The following is a 20,810-nucleotide window of genomic DNA, read 5'->3' as shown; positions in this document are numbered from 1 at the left end:
TATTTTTGGAGCCTCAAGTGCCTCTGCTAACCTGGGTACTAGGACTCAGTGAAAAGGAGCGTTAATCTATGGAAGGCCCTTAATGATCAATTGAGGAATTGATGAGCTTTAGTAATCAACTGAGGAACATAACTGTTCACGTCGTTTTGGACCCTCAAGAAGAGCTTGTCGACAAGAGTTCAAGAACTGTCTCTTCACGATGACGTCACTTCACGGGGACCGGACAACAGCTGTAGATCCCCAAGAGTGGACAGTAACACTCCAACTACCTGTCACACAATTTGGAGGTTCCTCGTGCTACCACCTTCCAGGCAGTTATCAGGCAACCGGAATTTTAGCTGAGCAGCTGCCGGCTTCCCGGAACTAGTTGGGGCGTGCCAGGAGTGCCTGTGAGGCCCGGAAGCGAGGAAGGTCCGTCGCGAAAACCTCCGCTTGGACGCTCCCCGGACTCCTCCCCGACCGGAAGGCCTCAGTCGCCTCATGTCAAGGACCTACAGCTTCTCAGTCTGGCCTGGCCACCGTCGCGCCGCGCCGCCGCACTCCCGTCCTCCTCTGGCCCGGCCGTGGGGTCTCCCCAAATACTACGCAGGGGCCAAGGGGCGTGGCGCGGTGACGTACAGAGGACCGACGCGATGACGCAGCGCGGCGCGGTGACGCACGCCCCTTTGTTGGCTCAGTAGCGGTAGCAGCGGCCGCGGAGGTGGCGCTGGGCACTGTTTTCCGTCCGAGCCCGGAGCGGAGCGGCGTCTGACTGAGGCCGGCAGCAAGCGGCCCCCGCGCTCCCTCCCGCCCTGCTCCGCGCCCTCCCGGCCGCCGCCGCCGCCCGCCTCCAACCGCCGCACCCGGGGAGCAGCCGCGGCCCACGGGGCCGGAACCAGGCCTGCGTCCGGACAGCAGCCGGAGCCGGAGCGAGAGCCGGGGCCTCGGCGTCCCCGCCCTCTCCGCGCCGCGGCCAGCGTCTGCCAGGCCCGCGCGCGTCGCGCCATGGACTCGGACGAGGGCTACAACTACGAGTTCGACGAGGACGAGGAGTGCAGCGAGGAGGACAGCGGCGCCGAGGAGGAGGAGGACGACGACGAGGACGAGCCGGACGATGATAACCTGGATCTGGGCGAGGTGGAGCTGGTGGAGCCCGGGTTGGGCGTCGGCGGGGAGCGGGACGGACTGCTGTGCGGGGAGACTGGCGGCGGCGGCGGCAGCGCTCTGGGTCCCGGAGGCGGTGGCGGCGGCGGCGGCGGCGGCGGTGGCGGCCCGGGGCACGAGCAGGAGGAGGATTACCGCTACGAGGTGCTCACCGCTGAACAGATCCTGCAGCACATGGTGGAATGTATCCGGGAGGTCAACGAGGTCATCCAGGTGAGGGGCCCCGCCACGCCGTCCGGCCCCGGAGCCGGCTAGGGGAGCGGAGCAAGGCGGCCTGTGCGGCGCCGAAGAGCAGGCTAGGGCCTGGCTCGTCCCGGGCCTGTCTGCCCTGCCGGCCGGTCGGGAGGTGCGCTTGGGCGGTGCTTCCCGGAGTCCTGGCATGGCGGAGGCCTGGGGCTGCCTGAGCGGCTATGGTCGGCAGTTCCTGCATGACTACGGACCGGAGTGTCTTTCCTCAGGCCGGAGGACGGGATACAGGGGCGGGCTCGAGGGGGGTGAGGTGATGAGTGTGGAAGAGGTGTCAGAACCTAGCCCTTTTCTCAAGGTTTATCCTAGCCCTTGAGTCTCTTGAGCAGTTTCAGATGGGATTAGGGCAGGCCCTTCAGAGCAGCTTTGGTGTACGATTGCCCCAAGTGGGCACCGGCTAATAAAGAAATGGATCTCCTTGGCAGTCTTAAGTGGCTACTTAAAGGTGGGGGAAGGGAACTATTTCTTGGAAGAGGTGCTGATTGGCCTTAATTTCCGATGTTGAGGCTTATGCCTACATTTTGGGGGAGGGGGAGAGCCATATTTTGTGTTAGGAACCTAACTGCTACTACTCCCAGTGGTAACTTGATGGAAGCTGTTGGAATAGTTATTGCAGATTCCCTATCCACCCTGGCAGCTTCAGCAACAGTAAAACGCAATGTTGTCTAATTGAACAAAACTCTATTGTGAATTAGTAAGTAGAGGCATTCCAGCTTCTGAACTCCTTTCTCTGAAAGTTTCTATTTCGTGCATAGAAAGTTCATCTTGCTTCAGGCCAGTTACTGCATCTCATTTAACACTATATACATCAGATCTTGTATTTTTGAGCTTTAGGAAATAAATTTTCATTTGTTTGGAGGAAAAGTTGTTACGAATGGGATATGATTGGAAAATAAAGATGACATACGACCCTGTGGTGAAAGTCTGAAATTTCTAGTTAGGAGATTGATGGCAGATTCAAGTCCTACCTGGACTACAGAGTGAGCTCAAGGCTGTCCTGGGAACTTGGTGAGGAGACCCTGTTTCAAAATGAAGTAAAAAGAGTGCTGGAGATACAACTCCATGGTAAAGCAAAAGTTCTGGTAGGACAAAAACGTTCGAGACTCTTGATTTTTCCCTCTGTTGCAAAAATGAAAAGTCAGAGTGAAATCTTGATTCATTTTAACTATAACAGTAGTTACACAGAAGGAAACTACACAGGATCAAGAAGTTACTCTTGTTTTCAAGCACATTGTTTTTTTTTTTTTTTTTTTAACTTTAGAATGGGTTGGTTTATTATTCATGGATAGATTATCAGTGTCATTGCCTACTTGCTGAGTTTCCATTATTAACATGTTTATGGTCTCATCCAGTAGGCACCATTTTGCAGATTAAACCATCTAGGCATTAAAGAATGTGTTTGGAATAATGGAAAATCTCATCTAGCATTGTTAGTAGTGGAAATCTCAAGTGTCAGTGTAGATGATGGAAATAAATGGGAGGATTGTAGAAGTCAGATAAATTTCACTGCTCTAGTTCTTAGATAATTGAGATTTCTTTCTTTTCTTTTTTAAGATAATTGCATTAGCAAGGAATTTGGTTAAAACTTTAATTTACATGCAATTATATAAATTCTGATGTTTTCAAACTTACCTAGCTTACTGGCATTATAATTATGTTTTGGAATAATTTAAGGGTATTTATCAGAAATAACTTTTTGACTTATAAATGTGTATTTTACTTTAGTTAAATCTCATCCAATTTTGTCCATTCCTAGGTTTATCTTAGTTACCTAGGTCAGGTAGCTGATATGCATGACATCATTCTTTCTAGGTTTAGAGAAAATGAATGCTGATGAACTAAAAGACTTGTAAAATTAGGGATTTTCGAGGGGGGGTGTCCTACTTTTCCATATTTTCTTACTTCATTATTCTAGCCTTTATAAGTAAGGCTGTTCTTAGAATTTATGAACACCTGAGCATGTATCTCTTGTTGAACATTTAGAAATACTAGTCAAGTCAAAGGTAGAACATATCTATCTCAGACCATCTTTTCTTGAACTAATATTCTTAAAGAGCTAAACTAGACTTGATTCTGTTTTAGGTTATTTAAATTCAAAACATTATACGGGTAATACATGCACATTGTAAGAAAAAAATCTTACGAGTAAAGAGAAACTTAAAGACAAAATAAATTACCAAGAGACATCAAAATGTGAGCTGTAGCTAGTTTCTGGAACCTGCATAGCCATATGTATTTGAAAATAATGATTTTTGTGTAATTTGTTTTTAGTGGGGAGAAACAAATCAGGTTTCAAAACCAGAAAGAATTTCTGATGTACATTTTCTAATAAGTAACTACCCTTTTAAAGAATGTAGTGATTACACATTAATTTGTATAATCAACCTATTGCTGGCTTTTTATAGTTTTTAACTTATAAGCATACATATCCTCAGAGGTCAGACATAGAATTTTTTTTTTTTCTTAATGTAAGTCCACTTGTAGAATTAAAGAGAATGGCTCATTTTCAAGGCTTTGAGATTTTGTTAAAGTGCTTTCAAGTTAAACTAATTGCCTAATTGGTATCAAATGGTCATTTAAAAAAATTTGCTTTGAGGAGTGAGGTGTATTGGTGCATACCTTTAATCCCAACATTCTGGAGGTTGAGTCAGGTCAACTCAAAAAAAAAAAAAAGACTCCAAAACCGAACCAAGCAGGATTTTATATATGGTTCTGTAGTCTTACTCGAGGCTTGGCATATGCTAGGCAAGTATTCTGTCCCTGAGCTATGTCCACAGCCTAATATAGTCAGATACGTATGAGAGAGGAGTCTCATTGCACAGCTCAGGGCATCCTGGAACTCTGCAGTGCCATCATTCTGTTTAAGACACAGTGAGCATATAGTTACTCTTGCCTCTTTTTTCATGCTTTCTAATTTATTTCATTTTGTGCTATTTTGAGATGGAATTTTCCTGTGTTCCCTAGGCTGTTCTACTCCTGGGTTTGCCTCAGCTTCTTGGATTCCAGGATAACAAATGTTTCATACACACCAAGTGCTAACCACAACAGGGTGCCCTCTGTTTTAGCTAGCCACTGCCTTTTTTTTTTTGTTGCTTGTTTATTTGTATATTTTTAATTTAAAAAAAAACATGTATTTGTGTGAGTATGTGGATGACTGCAGAAGCCAGAAGAGGGCACTGGATCCCCAGAGCTGCAGTGACCCATAGTTGTGAGCTGCCCTCAGTAGATAGATGATCAGAACTGAATGAACTCTTACTGCAAGGGCATCCGTGTTCTCTGCTAAACCATTTCTCCAGCCACTCTTTGTTATTTTCCTTTTAAATGTTAACTACATTAATAACTATAAATACCATAATTATCATAAGGTGATGTAATAAGTAGAATAATATGTTTAGGCTGCATTTGATGATTACTTTTTGGATGTGTAAATGATCGTGATTCTGATTTAAGTTGGCTGGATCCTTCGGAACCCATGGTAATGAGAGTGTGGCAGTCTTTATTATTCTTAGTTCAAAGCCTAAGAGTTTCCTTTTTTGTTTTTTTCCCCCCTTTTTTTTTTTGTTTTTTTTTTAAGACAGGGTCTATGTATTGCTGGCTAGTCTGGAAGTCTCTGTAGACCCGGCTAGCCTTGAACTCGAGATCCACTTGCCTCTGCTCAGCTAAAAACCTGTCCTTTTGAACTGTCAAGTAGACTTTTGCAATCATTTGATTTATTTTTTCCAAAACTTGTATTTTTTTTCTTCTTTAATTCAGGGATAGGTGACCATACAGCTTTATTTGGAGTAATGTCATTTCATGTCTTATGGTGTATAGTAGTAGATGACCAGTTAAGTTGCTGGATAGTATGGCGTTTTAGAACAAAAAAATTAAAAACATTAAGTCTGGTTTTCAGGCTTAGAGTTTAAATACGGAGTATCATATATTGTTAGAGGAGTTTTTCCATGTAATGTATCACTTTTCAATTTTAAGAAATGCTTAGTGTACTGATTCTAATTAGCTTTACAGTATATCTAGCCATAAGTTTCTAATCTTTAAATAAGCTAACTATAGAAGCAAGTCTCTTCTGATTCTTAGCAATAATTTACAACTAAAAGTCTAGTTACTGCTAAGGGTGTTTCCCTCAGCACAGACATTTTGGGCAGATACTTCTTTCTCTTTTGTGGGGGGATGGGAGCAGCTCTTCAATTAATTCACCCAGTCTTAACTATTAAGAGCCATTCTACATTCACTTTCTAAATTTTCCATCATTCAGTTAGCCCAGATCAGGTTGATTACCTTTTTTCCCATTCCTTTTAATAACCAACCCTAATTGTGGGCCTCTTATTTTGGCTCTTGAGTTAGACATTCATCATACTGCTGTCCGACATATGTAGAAGTTATTCTTTTGTCAAAAGAGATTTTCTTGTTGAAAGTATAGCTCCTACTCCTTATGGCAGTCATATCTATATATCAGATGATACACACTTTAGTATTACCTGATGCTTTTCCACCTCAGCTGTCCTTGTGCCTAATCTCCCACAGCCCGACTCTGGCGGTTAGGACTACACCGCACACTTAGAAAGCTCCCTGTTTCTCTCTTCATGTGGTTACCTCTTGGAATAGCTTTTCTCTTCAACTGCTTAAGGATTTCTTTTTCTGGAGTCTCTACCATTCCAATGCTTCCTTGTTTACTTAGCACTTTATATAGATACTTTGTATAGCCCACAAGAACTTGTAATAAAACGATCTCTATCTAAGTCTTTCTACTTGACTAAATATGAGGGCTTTGATGCTGAAAGCTGAACCTCCTTGTTCTTTGTGTGCACAGCACACAGCATACTTCTGTAGTCTGAAAGAAGTACTAGTTAACTATTGAAATTTCCCTTATTTATCAGATAATCTGTGTAAACCAAAGGTAGCCAAATAAGATTTTTTTCCCTAGAACTAGTAAATTATTTTATGGCTTCTAGATGCTACAAATGTGAATAGTATAAGACTACAATGTTTAAATTCTAGGAGGAGGAGGACAGGCTTTTATTTCTTTGGATAGGTTTTGAGACAGGGTTTCTCTGCATAGCTTTGGCTGTCCTGGAACTTGCTTTGTAGACCAGGCTGACCTCAAACTCAGAGACCCTCCCCTTCCTCTGCTGAGATTAAAGGGATATGTTACCACTACTGGTTAAGACCACTAATTTTTAGAGTCCCTTTATTTAATCTTTGTTATTTGTTACTATGTCTCCCTGTATTGCTGTGGCTGACCGGAAACTTGCTGTGCAGAGTAGGCTGGTATTAACTCCCGAGATCTGCCTGGCTCTGCCCACTGAGACCTGAGTTTAAAGGCATGCACCACCATGTCTAGCCTAAAGGCCTTTTTAGATGTAACATTTTTTTTGAAAGCTTAATTTATTCATTTAATGTATATGAGTACAATGTAGCTTTCTTCAGACACACCAGAAGAGGGCATCAGATCTCATTACAGATGGTTGCAAGCCACCATGTGGTTGCTGGGAAATTGAACTCAGGACCTCTAGAAGAGCGGTCAGTGCTCTTAACTGCTGAGCCATCATCTCTCCAACCCCCAGATGTAACATTTATATTTTTGTCATTCCTTGACTCTATATGAACTGACATAATGGTATTACTAGTTGATTTATTTTAGTGCTGACTTTCAAAGGATTGTCCACCAAGAAGCTGTTTGACAAAGGTGTTATTTCTCTTTAAATGTTTTGAGATTTATTCATGGTGTAGAAGCAGTGAGTAGATAAAACTTAAGATACCTAGCAAGAGTTACTCTTATATATTGATAAGTCATCATGTTCTTCCCCACCACTTAGATTTTCACTTACTCTAAACGAGACAGTTAAATTCAATACCAGTTCCTTGTGTTTTTTGTGACAGGATTTTGAAATGGCATAGTCCAAGTTGTTCTGGAACTCACTATGTAGATCAGGCTACCTGTGAACTAGTTTTTCTCCCCTGCAGCTTCTCAAGTGCTGGGGTCACAAATGTGTATGCTACCACACCTTGCTTGCTAGTTTTATTATGTCATAAATACATCTCTTCTCAGCTTGTGGGATATAATGGGAGGTATGCATAAAATACTTGTGCAAACGAAAGTATGAAGATTGTTTGAAATAAAAAACTTGTGCTCAACTTTTGACTTATGAGCTAAATGTTGAAGGGACAGCATTTTTACTTGAAAGATTTATTAACAAATTAGTCATTTAGATACTTATCACATGTTTTTCTTTAGCCAGAATTTATCAGCTGTTTTAAGGAAAACAGCTAAAATGTTGCTGAATTTGAGTTTTATATGATTTGGAATTTTGAGAAGTTTTATCTGCCTTTGTGAAATAGCTTTCTAGTATCAAAAAACTATAATAAAAATTCATTACCATTTGGAAGATACACAAAATGTTATGAACCAGTATTTCCAGAGATTTTTAGGAATGAGATAGAATTCTTAAAAATTTTAATAACCTAATGAACTGACTTAACTTCTTGGTGTTCTGGTTTTACAGTGAAATGACATGACTAGGAGATAGGGCTCTCATTCATGCTAATACTGCAGTAGCAGTACTCAGAAGAATTCTTGGTTTGATATAGGAATCCATAAAATTTTTTGTAGCTAGTTTTATTTTGCCTCCTTTGGGGGCAGGAGGTGGGAACATGGAAGACAAATCTTACAGTCATTTAACTATCTCAAACTCTTCAAAATAATTTTAAATCCTGATATTTAAAAATACCATGCTTGTGTGTTTTGCCTGTGTGTGTTTCTGTGTACTGAATGACCAGGGATGCCAGAAGTACGCTGTAGTTTATACCAATGAATCAGACAGTAGGACAGACATGGGACACACCTGTGATTCTAGCATTTCGGAGGCAGATGCAGAAGAATCACTCTATGTTCCAAGCCAACCATAGCAATACAGAATGAAACCCTGTCTCAACATACAAAACAAAGAAGCAAACAAACAAAACAAGTAGAAACTTTAGAATTGGGAGTTGTAATTATTTTCCTCTGGAAAGAGAATCTGGTAATCTTAACCAATGAACCTTCTCTCCAGTTCCCTAAAATGCAATTTTTTTTTCTTTTTAAGTTCTTTGCATTTTAAAGTTGTTGTTAGCCAAGTAAGACTACAGGCCTACACTCCCAACAATGTTGAGATACTGAGGCATAAGAATCATAAATTCAAGGCAAGCTTGGGTTAAATAGCAAGTTAAGGCTTGTCTGAGCTATATATAGAGCAAAACCACTTTCTCACAATACAAGCAAGCATGGCTGGAGGATTTATCCTATCAACTGCAAGGCCCTGGACCACATGCACAAAAAATATTTTTAAAATATGACTGTGCTGTTTTCTGGGTTCCATTCTGAAAGTGGTGTGGAGGTTTTTTGCTTTGTTTTGTTTTTCCCTTGGTGGAGCATTGTGGCACACATCTCTAACTCCAGCAGTCACAAGGCAGAGGTGGACAGATCATTTTGAATTTGAGGCCAGTCTGGTCTACATAGTGTTTCAGGACAGCTGACACTTCATAAAGAGACCCTACCTCGAAAAAAAATAAATAAATAAATTTTTTTTTGTTCCTCGTCCTCAATTCCAAAAAAGCCCATTAGTAAGCCTAGTCAGTATTTCCTTTGTGTTTAGCTATGAGATAACATCAGATTTTTTGCTGTGGGCATGTTTATTAGTTTTGGAAACTCTACCACCCATATATTAGCACTTGGTAGTTCTTTGTTTAGTAGCCTGCATGTTATCATACTTCTTTCCTCCATGCTTTTGTTTAAATAATTCCTACTGACCTCTTCTGTCTAATGTGCTATTAAATGCACCTTAATTAGTGCTTAATTTATATACTGTATCTTCCAATTTAAGTTCCAGGGAATGCAAAGTGATTCTTCTGCATCTGCCTCCCAAATGCTAGAATCACAGGTGTGCCCCATGTCTGTCCTACTGTCTGATTCATTGGTATAAACTACAGCGTTCTACTGATTCCTTCTCAGGTATTTTTGTGCTTTGTTCCATTTTCTCTAGGATGCCAATCATTTAGTCACTTAAAAGAAATTGTGTGTGTGTGCGCATGTGCGCATATGCTTGTGATAGCATTATGTAGAGACCAGAGTACAACTTTGAAAATCAGTTTCTCCTTCCATCTTGTTGAGGCAGGTTCTCTCTTCGATATTCCAGGCTAGCTGGCCATTGAACTTTCCTCAGCAAGTCTCCTCTGTCACTGGAGTATTGGGATTATATATGAATATCGCAATATCCTGCCTTTAAAAAATTATATATGTGCATATGTATGTATACGTGTGTGTGTGTGTGTGTGTGTGTGTGTGTGTGTATAGTGTTCTGGTTGCATGTATGCCTGCACACCAGAAGAGGGAATCAGATCTCATTACAGATGGTTGTGAGCCACCATGTGGTTGCTGGGAATTGAACTCAATACCTCTGGAAGAGCAGTCAGTGAGTACTCTTAACCTTTGAGTCATCTCTCCACCCCAACCTCCTGCTCTTTCTTTTTTTTTTTTTTTTTTTTTTTTTTTTTAATGTTAGTATATAATTAAGCTCTGAAGTAGCTTTAAGTCACAAGAACACAAGCACCTCCAACACCCTTTATCTTCTCTTCAGCTCTTCTGCTGAAGAATTTGGCCTTCACGATGACAGGTTGCTTGGGGAGCTTTTCCTTCCCAAGAACTTTGTAGTAGCCTGATCAAACAACATCAGTGATGGGAGCAGCTCCAGTCTTGTTTTTTGCTGCACTGACCAGTGTCTGCTTGCTGACCAAGGGCCACAATTTATCCAGGTTCACAGTTGGACAGAAGCTCTGGTTCCTCTCCAAGTGGTGCTGCCTCACACCAACTTTCCCGAAGCAACCTGGGTAATACTTGTCAAAGTTGATCTTGTGGTGATGCTGCCTCCAGCATTGCCACAGCCTCCTGGGTGCTTGTGGTGTTTACCGATGCGACCGCGGCCATGGCTCACGTGGCCCCAGAGTTTCCAGTTTCTCAGTCTAGATGGCATGGTGGTGGCAGAAAAGAAACAGCCATCCTGCTCTTTTATGTGGGCTTCAGAGATCAAATTCAGATTATCAGACCTAGTTTAGCCATACAGGTTATTTTAAAAATATTTCTAGGTACTAAGAAACTTAGCTTTATGCATGCTAGGCAAAGTGCACTGCCACTTAAAAACAAAACAAAACAGAACCATTCTGTTTTACATTGAGTCAGGATCTTGTAGTTCCCACTGGTTGTGAAATTGTTCTGTGGCTGTGGATGTGACCTCACTTCTTTTGCTTTCACTTCCCAAGTGCTGGGTTTGTAGGCATTTGATTTGCCTTCATACTTTTTCTTTTCTTTTTAACTTTTAAATCATGAGACATGGTCTTGATATGTTCCTTAGGGTAGCTTTATCCTTGTGACCCTCCTGCTTCTGTCTCCTGAGAGCTGAGATTATAGGCCTGCATTTCCAAACTGCTTTAAGTTCTTAGATATGCAGGTGAGATTTATATGTCTAGTATCTGAATCAGCTGAGTCACTTCAGACTGCCATTTTCTTGCTGTTTTTTTTTTCTCTTGGATTTTGGTCATGTGATTCTGTCGTTAGATATTTTGAGTGTGCCATATATTGTGTCTATAGTGCTTCAGAAATTCTATATATGAAGACAGTAGATTTCCTTCAGAATGGACAATATTCTTCCCTTAGCTTAGTTCTTTATGTGGTGGATGAACAGGCTCAGTGTCCTGTTCAATCTGTGTTCCATCCCTAGAGTGTTCTCAGAGTCTCTTCCCTGGTTTCATATTTTTCCTTTTTTGTTTGTTGTTTTTCAAGACAGGGTTTCTCTGAGTAGCCCTGGCTGTCTTGGAATTCACTCTGTAGACTAGACCATCTTGGAAGTCAAAGAGATCCTCCTGCCTCTCTCTTCTGAGTGCTACCACCAACCTACCCCCATACTTTTTCATTCTTACCTCTCTTAAATGATCGAAGTTATCTCTCATTATTTCAGAGATTTCCCTTGTAATTTTTAGGCCCTGTGTTGTCCTCCTTCAGCAAATATCCTGGAGGAAATGTAGACCATTTCTTGAGATACCTATCCAAATTTGACTTGATTAAAAACTCCCGCTTATTTATTCTGTGCCCTTCATGTTGTGTGTGTGTGTGTGTGTGTGTGTGTTTAAAGATGGTTTCTCTAAGTGTCTCTGGCTGTCCTGGAATTCACTCTGGACCAGGCTGGCCTCAAACTCATATCTGCCTCCCGAGCACTGGGATTAAAGGTGGGTGCTGTATTATTTTCTTATTTGTTGCTCTAATAAATTGCAAATTTAGTGACTTAAAATACGACTTTAGGAGTACTGAAAGAAGTCTGAATTAGCTGTCAGAAAGCTAAAGCTCAGGGGGTCAGTAGCATGTTTTTCTGGAAGATTGAGGGGAGAGCACATATTTTGTTCTTTAACACTAACAGATACCACCCTATTTGGCTTGAGACTTTCTTCCATCTTCCAGTATCAGAGCATCTTCAGATTTCTGATTTCTGCCTTATGCCTTTTTTTACTTTAAAGGACTAACATGCATGATACAGGATGACCTTACTTCAAGGTCAGCTGCATATTAACCTTAGTTCTATTTGCAAGATTAATTTCCCCTTGCATTGTTATATAGTCTCAGATGCTAGGTGTCAGAATGTGAACACATTGGGATTGTAAGGTCAGATCTACCATGCTGTCAGCAGTTTCTTGGGCTAGATGATGGTCAAGTTGCTTGCTAGAAGTACTGATAAAAGTCCCCTGGGTGGGTGGGGCACTGAAGATGTCATTTGCTTTGCCCATCTTTATCTATTATGTGTCCTAGTTTCTGTGGTTCTCTGTTTCTGGACTTGGTCTTGTTTGGTTTCCAAAGTTAAGAATTGTAGTATGCCATTCTGTGCCTGGGACTTTATCCTTGTAGTTCGTGTTTATTTGGTAAGTCAGTTGCAGGGCTCTCGTGATTGCTCTGTCTCTGATACACTCCTAGTCCCTTAAATGCTGTTTTTATGAGAGCTCGGCCACTAATTAGAGCAGTCACCTTTTGAACGCAAGAACCTAGGTTTAATTCCTAGAACTCAAAAAATCAGGGCATGGTGATGCATGCTTATAATAAATACATGAAGTTGGGTGCAGAAGAATGTAGAGAAAGATCTGGAAGGAGTTGGGAGGGGAAGGCGTATAATCAAAATGTATGAGATTCTCTAAATTCTCAAATTAAAAATAAAAACAGAAAAAGAAAAAGGGAAATAATAAGCTCAGGCATGATGGTGTTTAATCCCAGCACTCTGAGTTCTAGACTAACCAGAGTGACAATGAGACCCTGTCTCAAAAAGGAAACAAAAGAACCAAAAAAAGGATAGATACTATTTTGATATTTTATGGATAAGGAAGTTGAACATAAGAATAATTAAATGATTTGCCAAAGTTGTCATAAAATATGGTCAGGTTGTTGTGATGCATGCCTGTAATCCTAGGACTTGGCAGGCAGAGTCAGGTGGATCTCTGAGTTTGATGTCATTCTGATTTACAGAGCAAGTTCTAGGATATCCAGGGATACATACATAGGGAAACCAGTTTTGACTAAAACAAAATGTTTTATAACAGTAAGTAAAAACGGGTATGAATCTGTTTTGTATTGAAAACATTTGCTTCACTAGAATTAACCCCTTTCTTTCTTTCTTTCTTTCTTTCTTTCTTTCTTTCTTTCTTTCTTTCTTTCAAGGAAAGATAAAGAAAATTATTTTCAAAGCAGTTATAACATTTTGAATCTCATTTGGTAGGTTCCATATGTTCAGTGTTATAATAATATTGTTTTCTTAGAAAGCTCTTTAAAATGGAATTAACCCCTTTCTTATTCCCATGAGACTGACTTGAACAGAATTAGTCAATGAATTCTGAGTTGTAACTATTGCTATAACCTATAAGTAGAATAAATAGACTAAGAAGTATGTCCACTTAAGATTTTACATCTTATAACTAGGTATAATGGCATACACAAGGATTTGGAGGCAGGAGGATTGCCAGTTCAGAGATAATCCTGGTTGTACAGTAAGTCAACCTGAGCTACACTATGGAACTCTGTCTCAAAAAACAGAAAGTTGAAGGTTAATACTGTAGATTCGGGGTTTACTGTTTGCCTGGTATGTTAAATACTTTGGGTTTGGTACTACAAAGACCCAACTTGCACACAGACTTCAAGAAAAATTCAAGCCAGCTGGGTGTAGGGTACAGTTCTTTTATCTCAGCACTCAAGGATTAGAGGTTGGAGGATCTTTTAGGAGTTCAAGGCCAGCCTATTCTACAGACCGAACTCCAGGCCTGCCTACATGGTAAGACCCTGTCTTGAAAAGAAATAATACATTTTAAGACAAAATTGAGATTATAACATTTTGGTTTACTTTTCATTTCAGTGAAAAGCATTTAAAAAGAATAAAGTATAAATAAGTTTTGAAATTTCATATGTAGATCTTGGTCCACAAAGCCTGGCATTTTCTTTCTAACAGAAGTAACAACAGATAATGAAAGAATAGCATCTTGAAATTGTTATTGTTATGAGTATGCTTTATCTGCCTCTCCTTATGTGAGTTTGGCGACTGTTAACTGAGGATCTGATCTATTACTGATACTATTTAACTTTAAGAAAATGCATTTGTCTTTATTCTTCCAAAACAAATTATGTGTTGAAGTGTTTTGCCTGTGTGTTTGTCAGTGGTACCACATGTGTTCTTGGTGCCTGGCGAGACCAGAAGACGAGTGTCAGTTTTTCTGGAGCTGAAGTTTCAGATAGTTGTAAGCTTCTGTGTGGTGCTGGGACTGGAAGCTGGGTCCTCTGGAAATGAAGTCGGTGTTCTTCACTTAGCCACATCTCCAGCTGTTACTGAATGCCATTTTACTGACTCTGAAATCTGTGTGGTAGTTGGCATTGTCCTCCTCATCATCTCAACTTCTATTGCCTTGGTTTATTATCGCTGGGTTCTTAGATTATTCCACCTTCTGAAGCTTGATTAATGTTGCATTTTGTCCAGCTAAAGCCAAGGTGCTGAAAATATACTTCAAAAATCCACAAAATACTCATAAGAGTGTAAAGCTGGGTGTGGTGGTTGTTCCTTTAATCCCAACACTTAAATTTGAGGCCAGCCAGGGCTACACTGAGAAACTCTGTCTTGAGAAAAATAAAAACGAGAAACAACAGCAGCAACAAAACCAGAGGGGCTGGAGAGATGGCTCAGTGTTCAGGTAACTGAGTGCTCTTCCAGAGGATCCAGGTTCAGTTTCTAGCACCTACATGGCAGCTCACAACTGTTTGTAATTCCAGTTTTAGATGATCTGGCACACTCACACAGACATACATGCAGATAAAACATGAATACACATAAAATAAGAACAAAAAAAATCAAAATGTAGTATTTAAGCATGTTGAAAATGCTAAGAATGACACTAAGTTTATCTAAGGTTCATATTGAAGTCCATGTAAATTTTGATTACTATGTAGCCAGATAAACTAAGAGACTGACTGTTTACTGAGTACTACTTCTCTGCTATAATGGTCCCTGAGCTTATTTCTAAACCCTCTGTGATTAAACTTCCATAGCTTTTAGACGTGAGCACACTTTGATGTTTGAAGACCCTTGACTTAAGTTCTTTCATACTCTTAATCCGTTTCACTGTAGTGTTAAAATGTTTATCTTGTAATATGTTTATCTGTAATCTTAAGATTTACCATATTTGGAGAATGCAGTGCAAACCTAGATTAATGTACATCAAAGTAGCATGTTGTGGGGGAGGGGTTAAATCCGGAATAAAACTTGCCCTTCTTACAAATTGTTGATCAGAAAGATGGTTGTGCATTGGTGGTTTGAATGCTTGCCTGTGTATATCTCTATTAGTTAAATAAGGTAGAAAGGACACTACAGTAGCACATTGACACCAGGCTCAGTGCAAATTTGTTTGTTTATATCTTGTTGAAATTCTGGTGGGTTTTTCAGTGAAAAAGTCATTCTTCTTGTATAACTGTTTTATTAATAGTTTTGAGTTCTGTGTACTTCTGACTCTACATTAGCAAATATATAAGCAGTTGTCAGATAGTATTAACTAGGGAATTGTGAATTTAAAAATGTTTTTAATCTGGTAATATTGGATTCAAGCTAGATTAAGGGAACATTGAAATTGCCATGCAAACTTTATGAATCAGGTTAATTTTTCTTTTTCTATGTAACCGAAACATTCACAAATGTTTAATGTTGAAGATAGTATGACTCAGTTCTCCTTCATAATTCTAATAGGAGCATTGCTCTTTGAGGTCAACCTGAGCTGTATACTGAATTAGTGATAAGCCCTAATACAGAATGAGGTTTAAGATTGTTTGAAAAAAAAATGGATCTAGCCAAACAAAGAAGAAGATAAAAGCTGATTTTTAAAAAATGATCACCATCTGAGCATGGCAGTGCACACCCTAGATTTTAGCACTTTGGAGGCAGAGGCAGGTACGGGCTTGAATTTGAAGCCAGTCTGGTCTACATCATGAGTTCTAGGACAGCTAGGGTTTTGTAGAGAACTGTTCTCCAGAAAGTGGTCAGGGAGTTAGGGGAGGGAAAGTTAATAACTTTCTAGATTGAAAAAGAGTGGGAGGTAACAGACAACGAACTGGTTAGTGGTCAGGGTGTTAAATGGACAGTTAGAACATGTCACTCAGATTATTGGGAAGTAAAGTGATAGGAGGTGGGCAGTCAATAAATAGGCAGGCAGTACAGCATGCTTTTGAAAAGATTTAGGATAGTACTGTTGAGATAGACTTATGCCCTAAGGCTGTATGAAACAACTTGAAACATTCTAGCTCTGGTGGAAATAGTGCAGAAGCACCTGTTGGCTATTGGTCATAAGTGAGAAATGGTGAAATAATTTACAAGAAAACATAATTTTGTTAAGCATTTAAACATCTTGGAGTTCTAAATTCAGTTTCAGTTTTGTCTTTGCTCATCTATGAAGTTTTGTATCAATTTATTTTAATGAATAACTGTTTCCTTATCTGTAAGATAAGTGTAACTGGAGGTTTAAACAGCATTTTAATAGTCTTGACTGAATTGCTGTTGTGTTCACTCACTGAAACAAAATTGTTTGCCATGCATTGCAAGCTCTTTGCGTTGCTGGTTTTCCTAGATAGCTAAAATTAAACGGTAGCATTAACTTGACACTATAGATCTCATATTGCATTCAAATAATTTGTAAATGTCCAGAATAGGCAAATCAGTAGAGAAAGTGTCAGGTCAGGAATTATCAGAGGCTGGATGGAAAGAATGGGAAAAAAAATAGCTAACTTTTAGAGTGATTGAAATGTTCTGAAATTAATGGTTGACATCATTGTGAATAGAATCAAAACTATCTTAGAGTTAATTTTTTGTGTTATGAGCTATAAAAATTACCAGAAATTTCTTCAGCTAATAAGTTGTTTTGCTTTTGTGTGGTGGGAATTGAACTTAAAGCTAGGCAAGCCTTCCCTAGGCACCAAGTTACATCCTTAGTCCTTTCATATCTTTAAAGCAAAGACCATGCATTGTATTTGGTTATTGTCTTGCTCTGGAGTAAGGGATAGTCTAAGCTGAGTATGAAGGACTACAGATTCAGGAGACTGAATGACAGGTTTCCACTGTGGAAGTGGTTATGTAAACTTTTTATTGTCAGAATAAAAGAATGTTCCAAGTCAATGTGTTTGCTGTATTTAATGAGGAATTTGGATTGACAAATTCAATCAAATCTGGGAAGTCTCTGCCATAGAATTCATATGCTGTCTGTATTAGCTTTTGGATTGATGGAAGCTAGTAGTCTGCTAATTAGACATTTCTAATACATTCTAAAGATTTTACCCGATAGTCAAAAGGATATTAGTTGATACAGAGGTAGGTAGTCAGTGGATATTAAGATAATTGGCTTTTCCTGTCTGTAATGTTGATTCTGCACAATCTGGGAAGTGACTAGTCTGTAGAATTTTAACATAGGTGAAGCTTTTTTCAGGACTTGAGTTAATATCGTCCTTCTTTACCTGTTCCAAGTTTTAATGGATTACAAGGATAAAACCCCTGGAAATAGAGGGTGAACAGAATCTTTCCTTTCTTAAACATGTAGCATGGTTTTATTTTAGGCTCATGTAAAACAAATTGATTAAATGGCTGCTTTTGCCTGTGTATAAGCTTTTGGTGAAGACAGGTGAAAGGTGCCATCTGACTGAAATGTTTAGTGTACTACTTACACTGACTTAGTATTCAGTAGAAGCCTCTTGACTGAATTTGAAGTTATAGGCTAAATTCATGTTTCATTGTTGTAATGTAATGGGCCTTGGTACGTCTCCCATACACTGTTATTAGGCCTTCAAATTAGTCCTAGATAGGCGTGCTAGCAATCCTACTTTATATAGTAAAATAAATGTAGAATGGTAAAAACTGAATTACAAGTTTTATTCTGTTGTTTTTAAGTGTACTTAAGTTTTAATTTAATTTGAAGACAGTGTTGCATGTGGTAATTTGTAGGTTAGCTTTGGAATAGAAAGTTTAGATACGATAATAGGTTGTTTATGAAAAGTCATCTCTATTTAAAGAAATAGGGTTACAAAATGCCTGCTGTGTGCTTCTGGCATTGAACATACTGATGTGTTTTTGTTGCATGTTACCTTGATCTTACTGTTCTTGTGAAAAAGAATTTGCAATTAAGAATACTTTGTTTAGGATTGGGATATAGCTGAGATCTCAGAGTGCATGCACAAAGCCCTGGGTTCCGTTCTCAGTACTGCATGAGACTGAGAACGATGGCACACACCTATAATCCCAGTATAGGGGAGGTGGGGAGAGGAAGATCAGGGTTAGGGTCAGGCTAGCTTGGGCTATGTGAGGTTCAGTTTCAAAAAAACAAACCAGATAAAAACAAGAAAACCAAAAAGAGTAATTTATTGAGTATGGAAGGGGTACAGACATCGAATTCAAGAATTTTGCCATAGATGGGTAGAGGCAGATACTTTTCTTTTCTAGTTTTGTTCTCCCCTTGGTTTACCTTGATTTTAGTTTATCAAGTCTGTGTCTCTGGCCTTTGCCGCTGTGGCCCATTGATCTGTCCATCTGTCTGTTACAGTGCATATTGGGTACTTCCAGAAGTTTGAATTCAGTGATGCAAAGGACAGGCGGGCTGCAGCAGCAAAGGTAGGACAGAATCATTAAAAAGACAAGTCATTAAAGGATCATTAAGTGCATACACACACCCCAGCAGCAAGTGCTTCATAATTTAAAGGCAATTTCAAGGCCCAACATTTATTCTGTACATCTTTATGGGAAAGCCTAGTTCCTGAGGATCCAGTGCTCTTTTGCAGTCTCCATGGGCTTCTGCACACATGTGGCACACATACCAACTCAGGCATACACACATAAAAGGTATATAGATTACCTCATGTGGACTGGAGAAATGGAGAAGTGGTTGGATTTTAAAGCTAGGTTGTTCCTAGCACTCCTAACCCAGTTCTAGATGATTCAATACTCTCTTGTAGCCATCGAGGAGTCCCAAAGCTATGCAGTTTGCACATACTCCATAGATGGCAAAGGAACACATGCCATATAGCCACTGTATATTTTTAGGGTCTTTTTTTTTTTTTTTTTTTTAAATAACAAAACACCAAATCTGATTCAACCAAACAACCTGTTTTAGATTGTTTTACTTAATGCATGCATAAAGTTTTATAATCATAATATTGTAATATCTAAATCTTTTAAAAATGTTATTACATTACAAAAATTGTGTATGTGCTCTGGCTGGAACAACCTGAAGGAGTTGCTTTTTTTCCAGTTTGTGATCCTAGGGACCAATCTTAAGTTTGTTAGGCTTTGGCGGAAGGTGCTTTTACCTGTTACATTGTCTTCCTGGACTGAGTTTTAAATCGTTGTCTTACTTCAGTCACCACTAGAGTTTTTTATTTGTTTGGTTTTGGTTGTTTTGCTTTGTAGCCCTGACTGTCCTGGAGTTCACTGTGTAGACCAGGATGTCCTCAAACTAAGAGATTTGCCTGCTTCGGCCTTTTGAGTTCTGGGACTAAAGGCATGTACCACCACTGCCCAGCTAAGAAAATACTTATTATACACCGATTTATAGATTGATAGCATTGATATATCTCTCTGTAGATTTTTTCTTAACTTAAAAAACTTTGACATGTATGCCAGAAGAGAGCATTAAATCCACTGGAATTGGGGCTCCAGGCTGCTGTTGTAAGCTGTCATATGGGTTTTGGGAACTTAACCCAGGTCCTCTGGAAGAGCAACAAGTGCTCTTGTTGAGCCATCTCTAGAGCTCCAGTAGAAACATCTTATTAATTATTGGTTAAACTCATGACATAGGGGTGTATGTGTGTGTGCATTTGTGTGTGTGTGTGTACATACACTCAAAGGCTACAAGGTGGTTGTCAGGTATCTTGCTTTTATTATCTGAATATAATGTTTGAAATTTTATCTTGATAATGTGTGTCCTCGAGTGCATGATCATGCCTGTTTTTCTGTTGGTGCTAGAAATCAAACTGAGTCCTCGTTAGAGCTTAGCCTACACTCTTGCCCACTGAAGCCATCGCCTGAGTTTTCATGGCTTTTTTTCTAGAGGTTGAAAATCTCTTTAATCTTCTAAACTTGACACGACAGAAACAATTTTCTTCATAAAATGCGTGGATAGGTGATCTTCCAAACTTAAATGACAGAAAGCAGTTTTCTTGGACATGTGAAGGACCACGGTGGCCTTTGCCAGGTGTGTTTGCAAGTGTTAGTGTGTCAGGAACACTTTTAGTGTGTGTGCATACTTCAGCAAGATTTCAAATTGCTACATTAGTATAGTCAGTTAAGCATTACGTTTTGATTTAAATCTCTAAAAATACTGAAAGTATTCTGTTGGAAATCTTTGGGAATCATCACAGAGGGAAGGACATTTCTTTTAACTTGGACCTTTATCTTTGCCTTTCTTTTATTTGGGGGTAGCTTAGAAGTGAATATTCAGATAGGAATTATTTTTGTGTTTCTCCTCCTCAATCCTTCATTCTGTTCTTCTTCATCTCACTCTGTAGCCCAGGATAACTTGGTACTATCTACATATACAGACTGGCCTCAATTTAGTGGTTCATTTTCTCTTCTAATTTTATAATTTTGATTTTTTTTATATAGTAGCAAATTTAAGGCCAGCTAGGGCTAAGTCAAATTCTGTTTCAAAGCAAAACAAATTTATTAATTTTCTTTGTAAGTTTGGAGTAAGGGATTTGAGATAGTCTCATGTCTCTGAATTTGGCCTTGAACTTCTCTTCCTCTTGCCCATTTCTCCCTCAGCGCTGTGATTACAGGAGCACATCACCATTTTGGGTTATCCATTCATCTACCTATATCTATAGAGCTGGTTGTCCTGGAACAGCTGGCTCC

The 20,810-nt window shown here is 39.7% G+C and overlaps 1 protein-coding gene and 1 pseudogene across 2 annotated transcripts in view; one reads left to right on the top strand and one right to left on the bottom strand.

Moving 5' to 3' along the window:
* The first annotated feature begins 680 nt into the window (after positions 1–680).
* The window catches only part of ARIH1 (ariadne RBR E3 ubiquitin protein ligase 1), a 79,642-nt gene continuing 59,512 nt past the window's right edge, over positions 681–20,810 (top strand). The window contains exon 1 of the mRNA XM_080929775.1: positions 681–1,356. Within this exon, the coding sequence (XP_080785901.1) occupies positions 985–1,356 (372 nt within the window). The 5' untranslated portion in view covers positions 681–984. The remainder of the gene's footprint in view (positions 1,357–20,810) is intronic.
* On the bottom strand, positions 9,949–10,391 carry LOC308430629 (large ribosomal subunit protein uL15-like; annotated as a pseudogene). The gene has a single exon. The product of its transcript is annotated as a large ribosomal subunit protein uL15-like (transcript).

This window comes from Micromys minutus (assembly GCF_963924665.1).
Source record: "Micromys minutus genome assembly, chromosome: 16".
Taxonomy (NCBI): Eukaryota; Metazoa; Chordata; class Mammalia; order Rodentia; family Muridae; genus Micromys; species Micromys minutus.
This window is presented reverse-complemented; position numbering and strand designations above follow the sequence as displayed.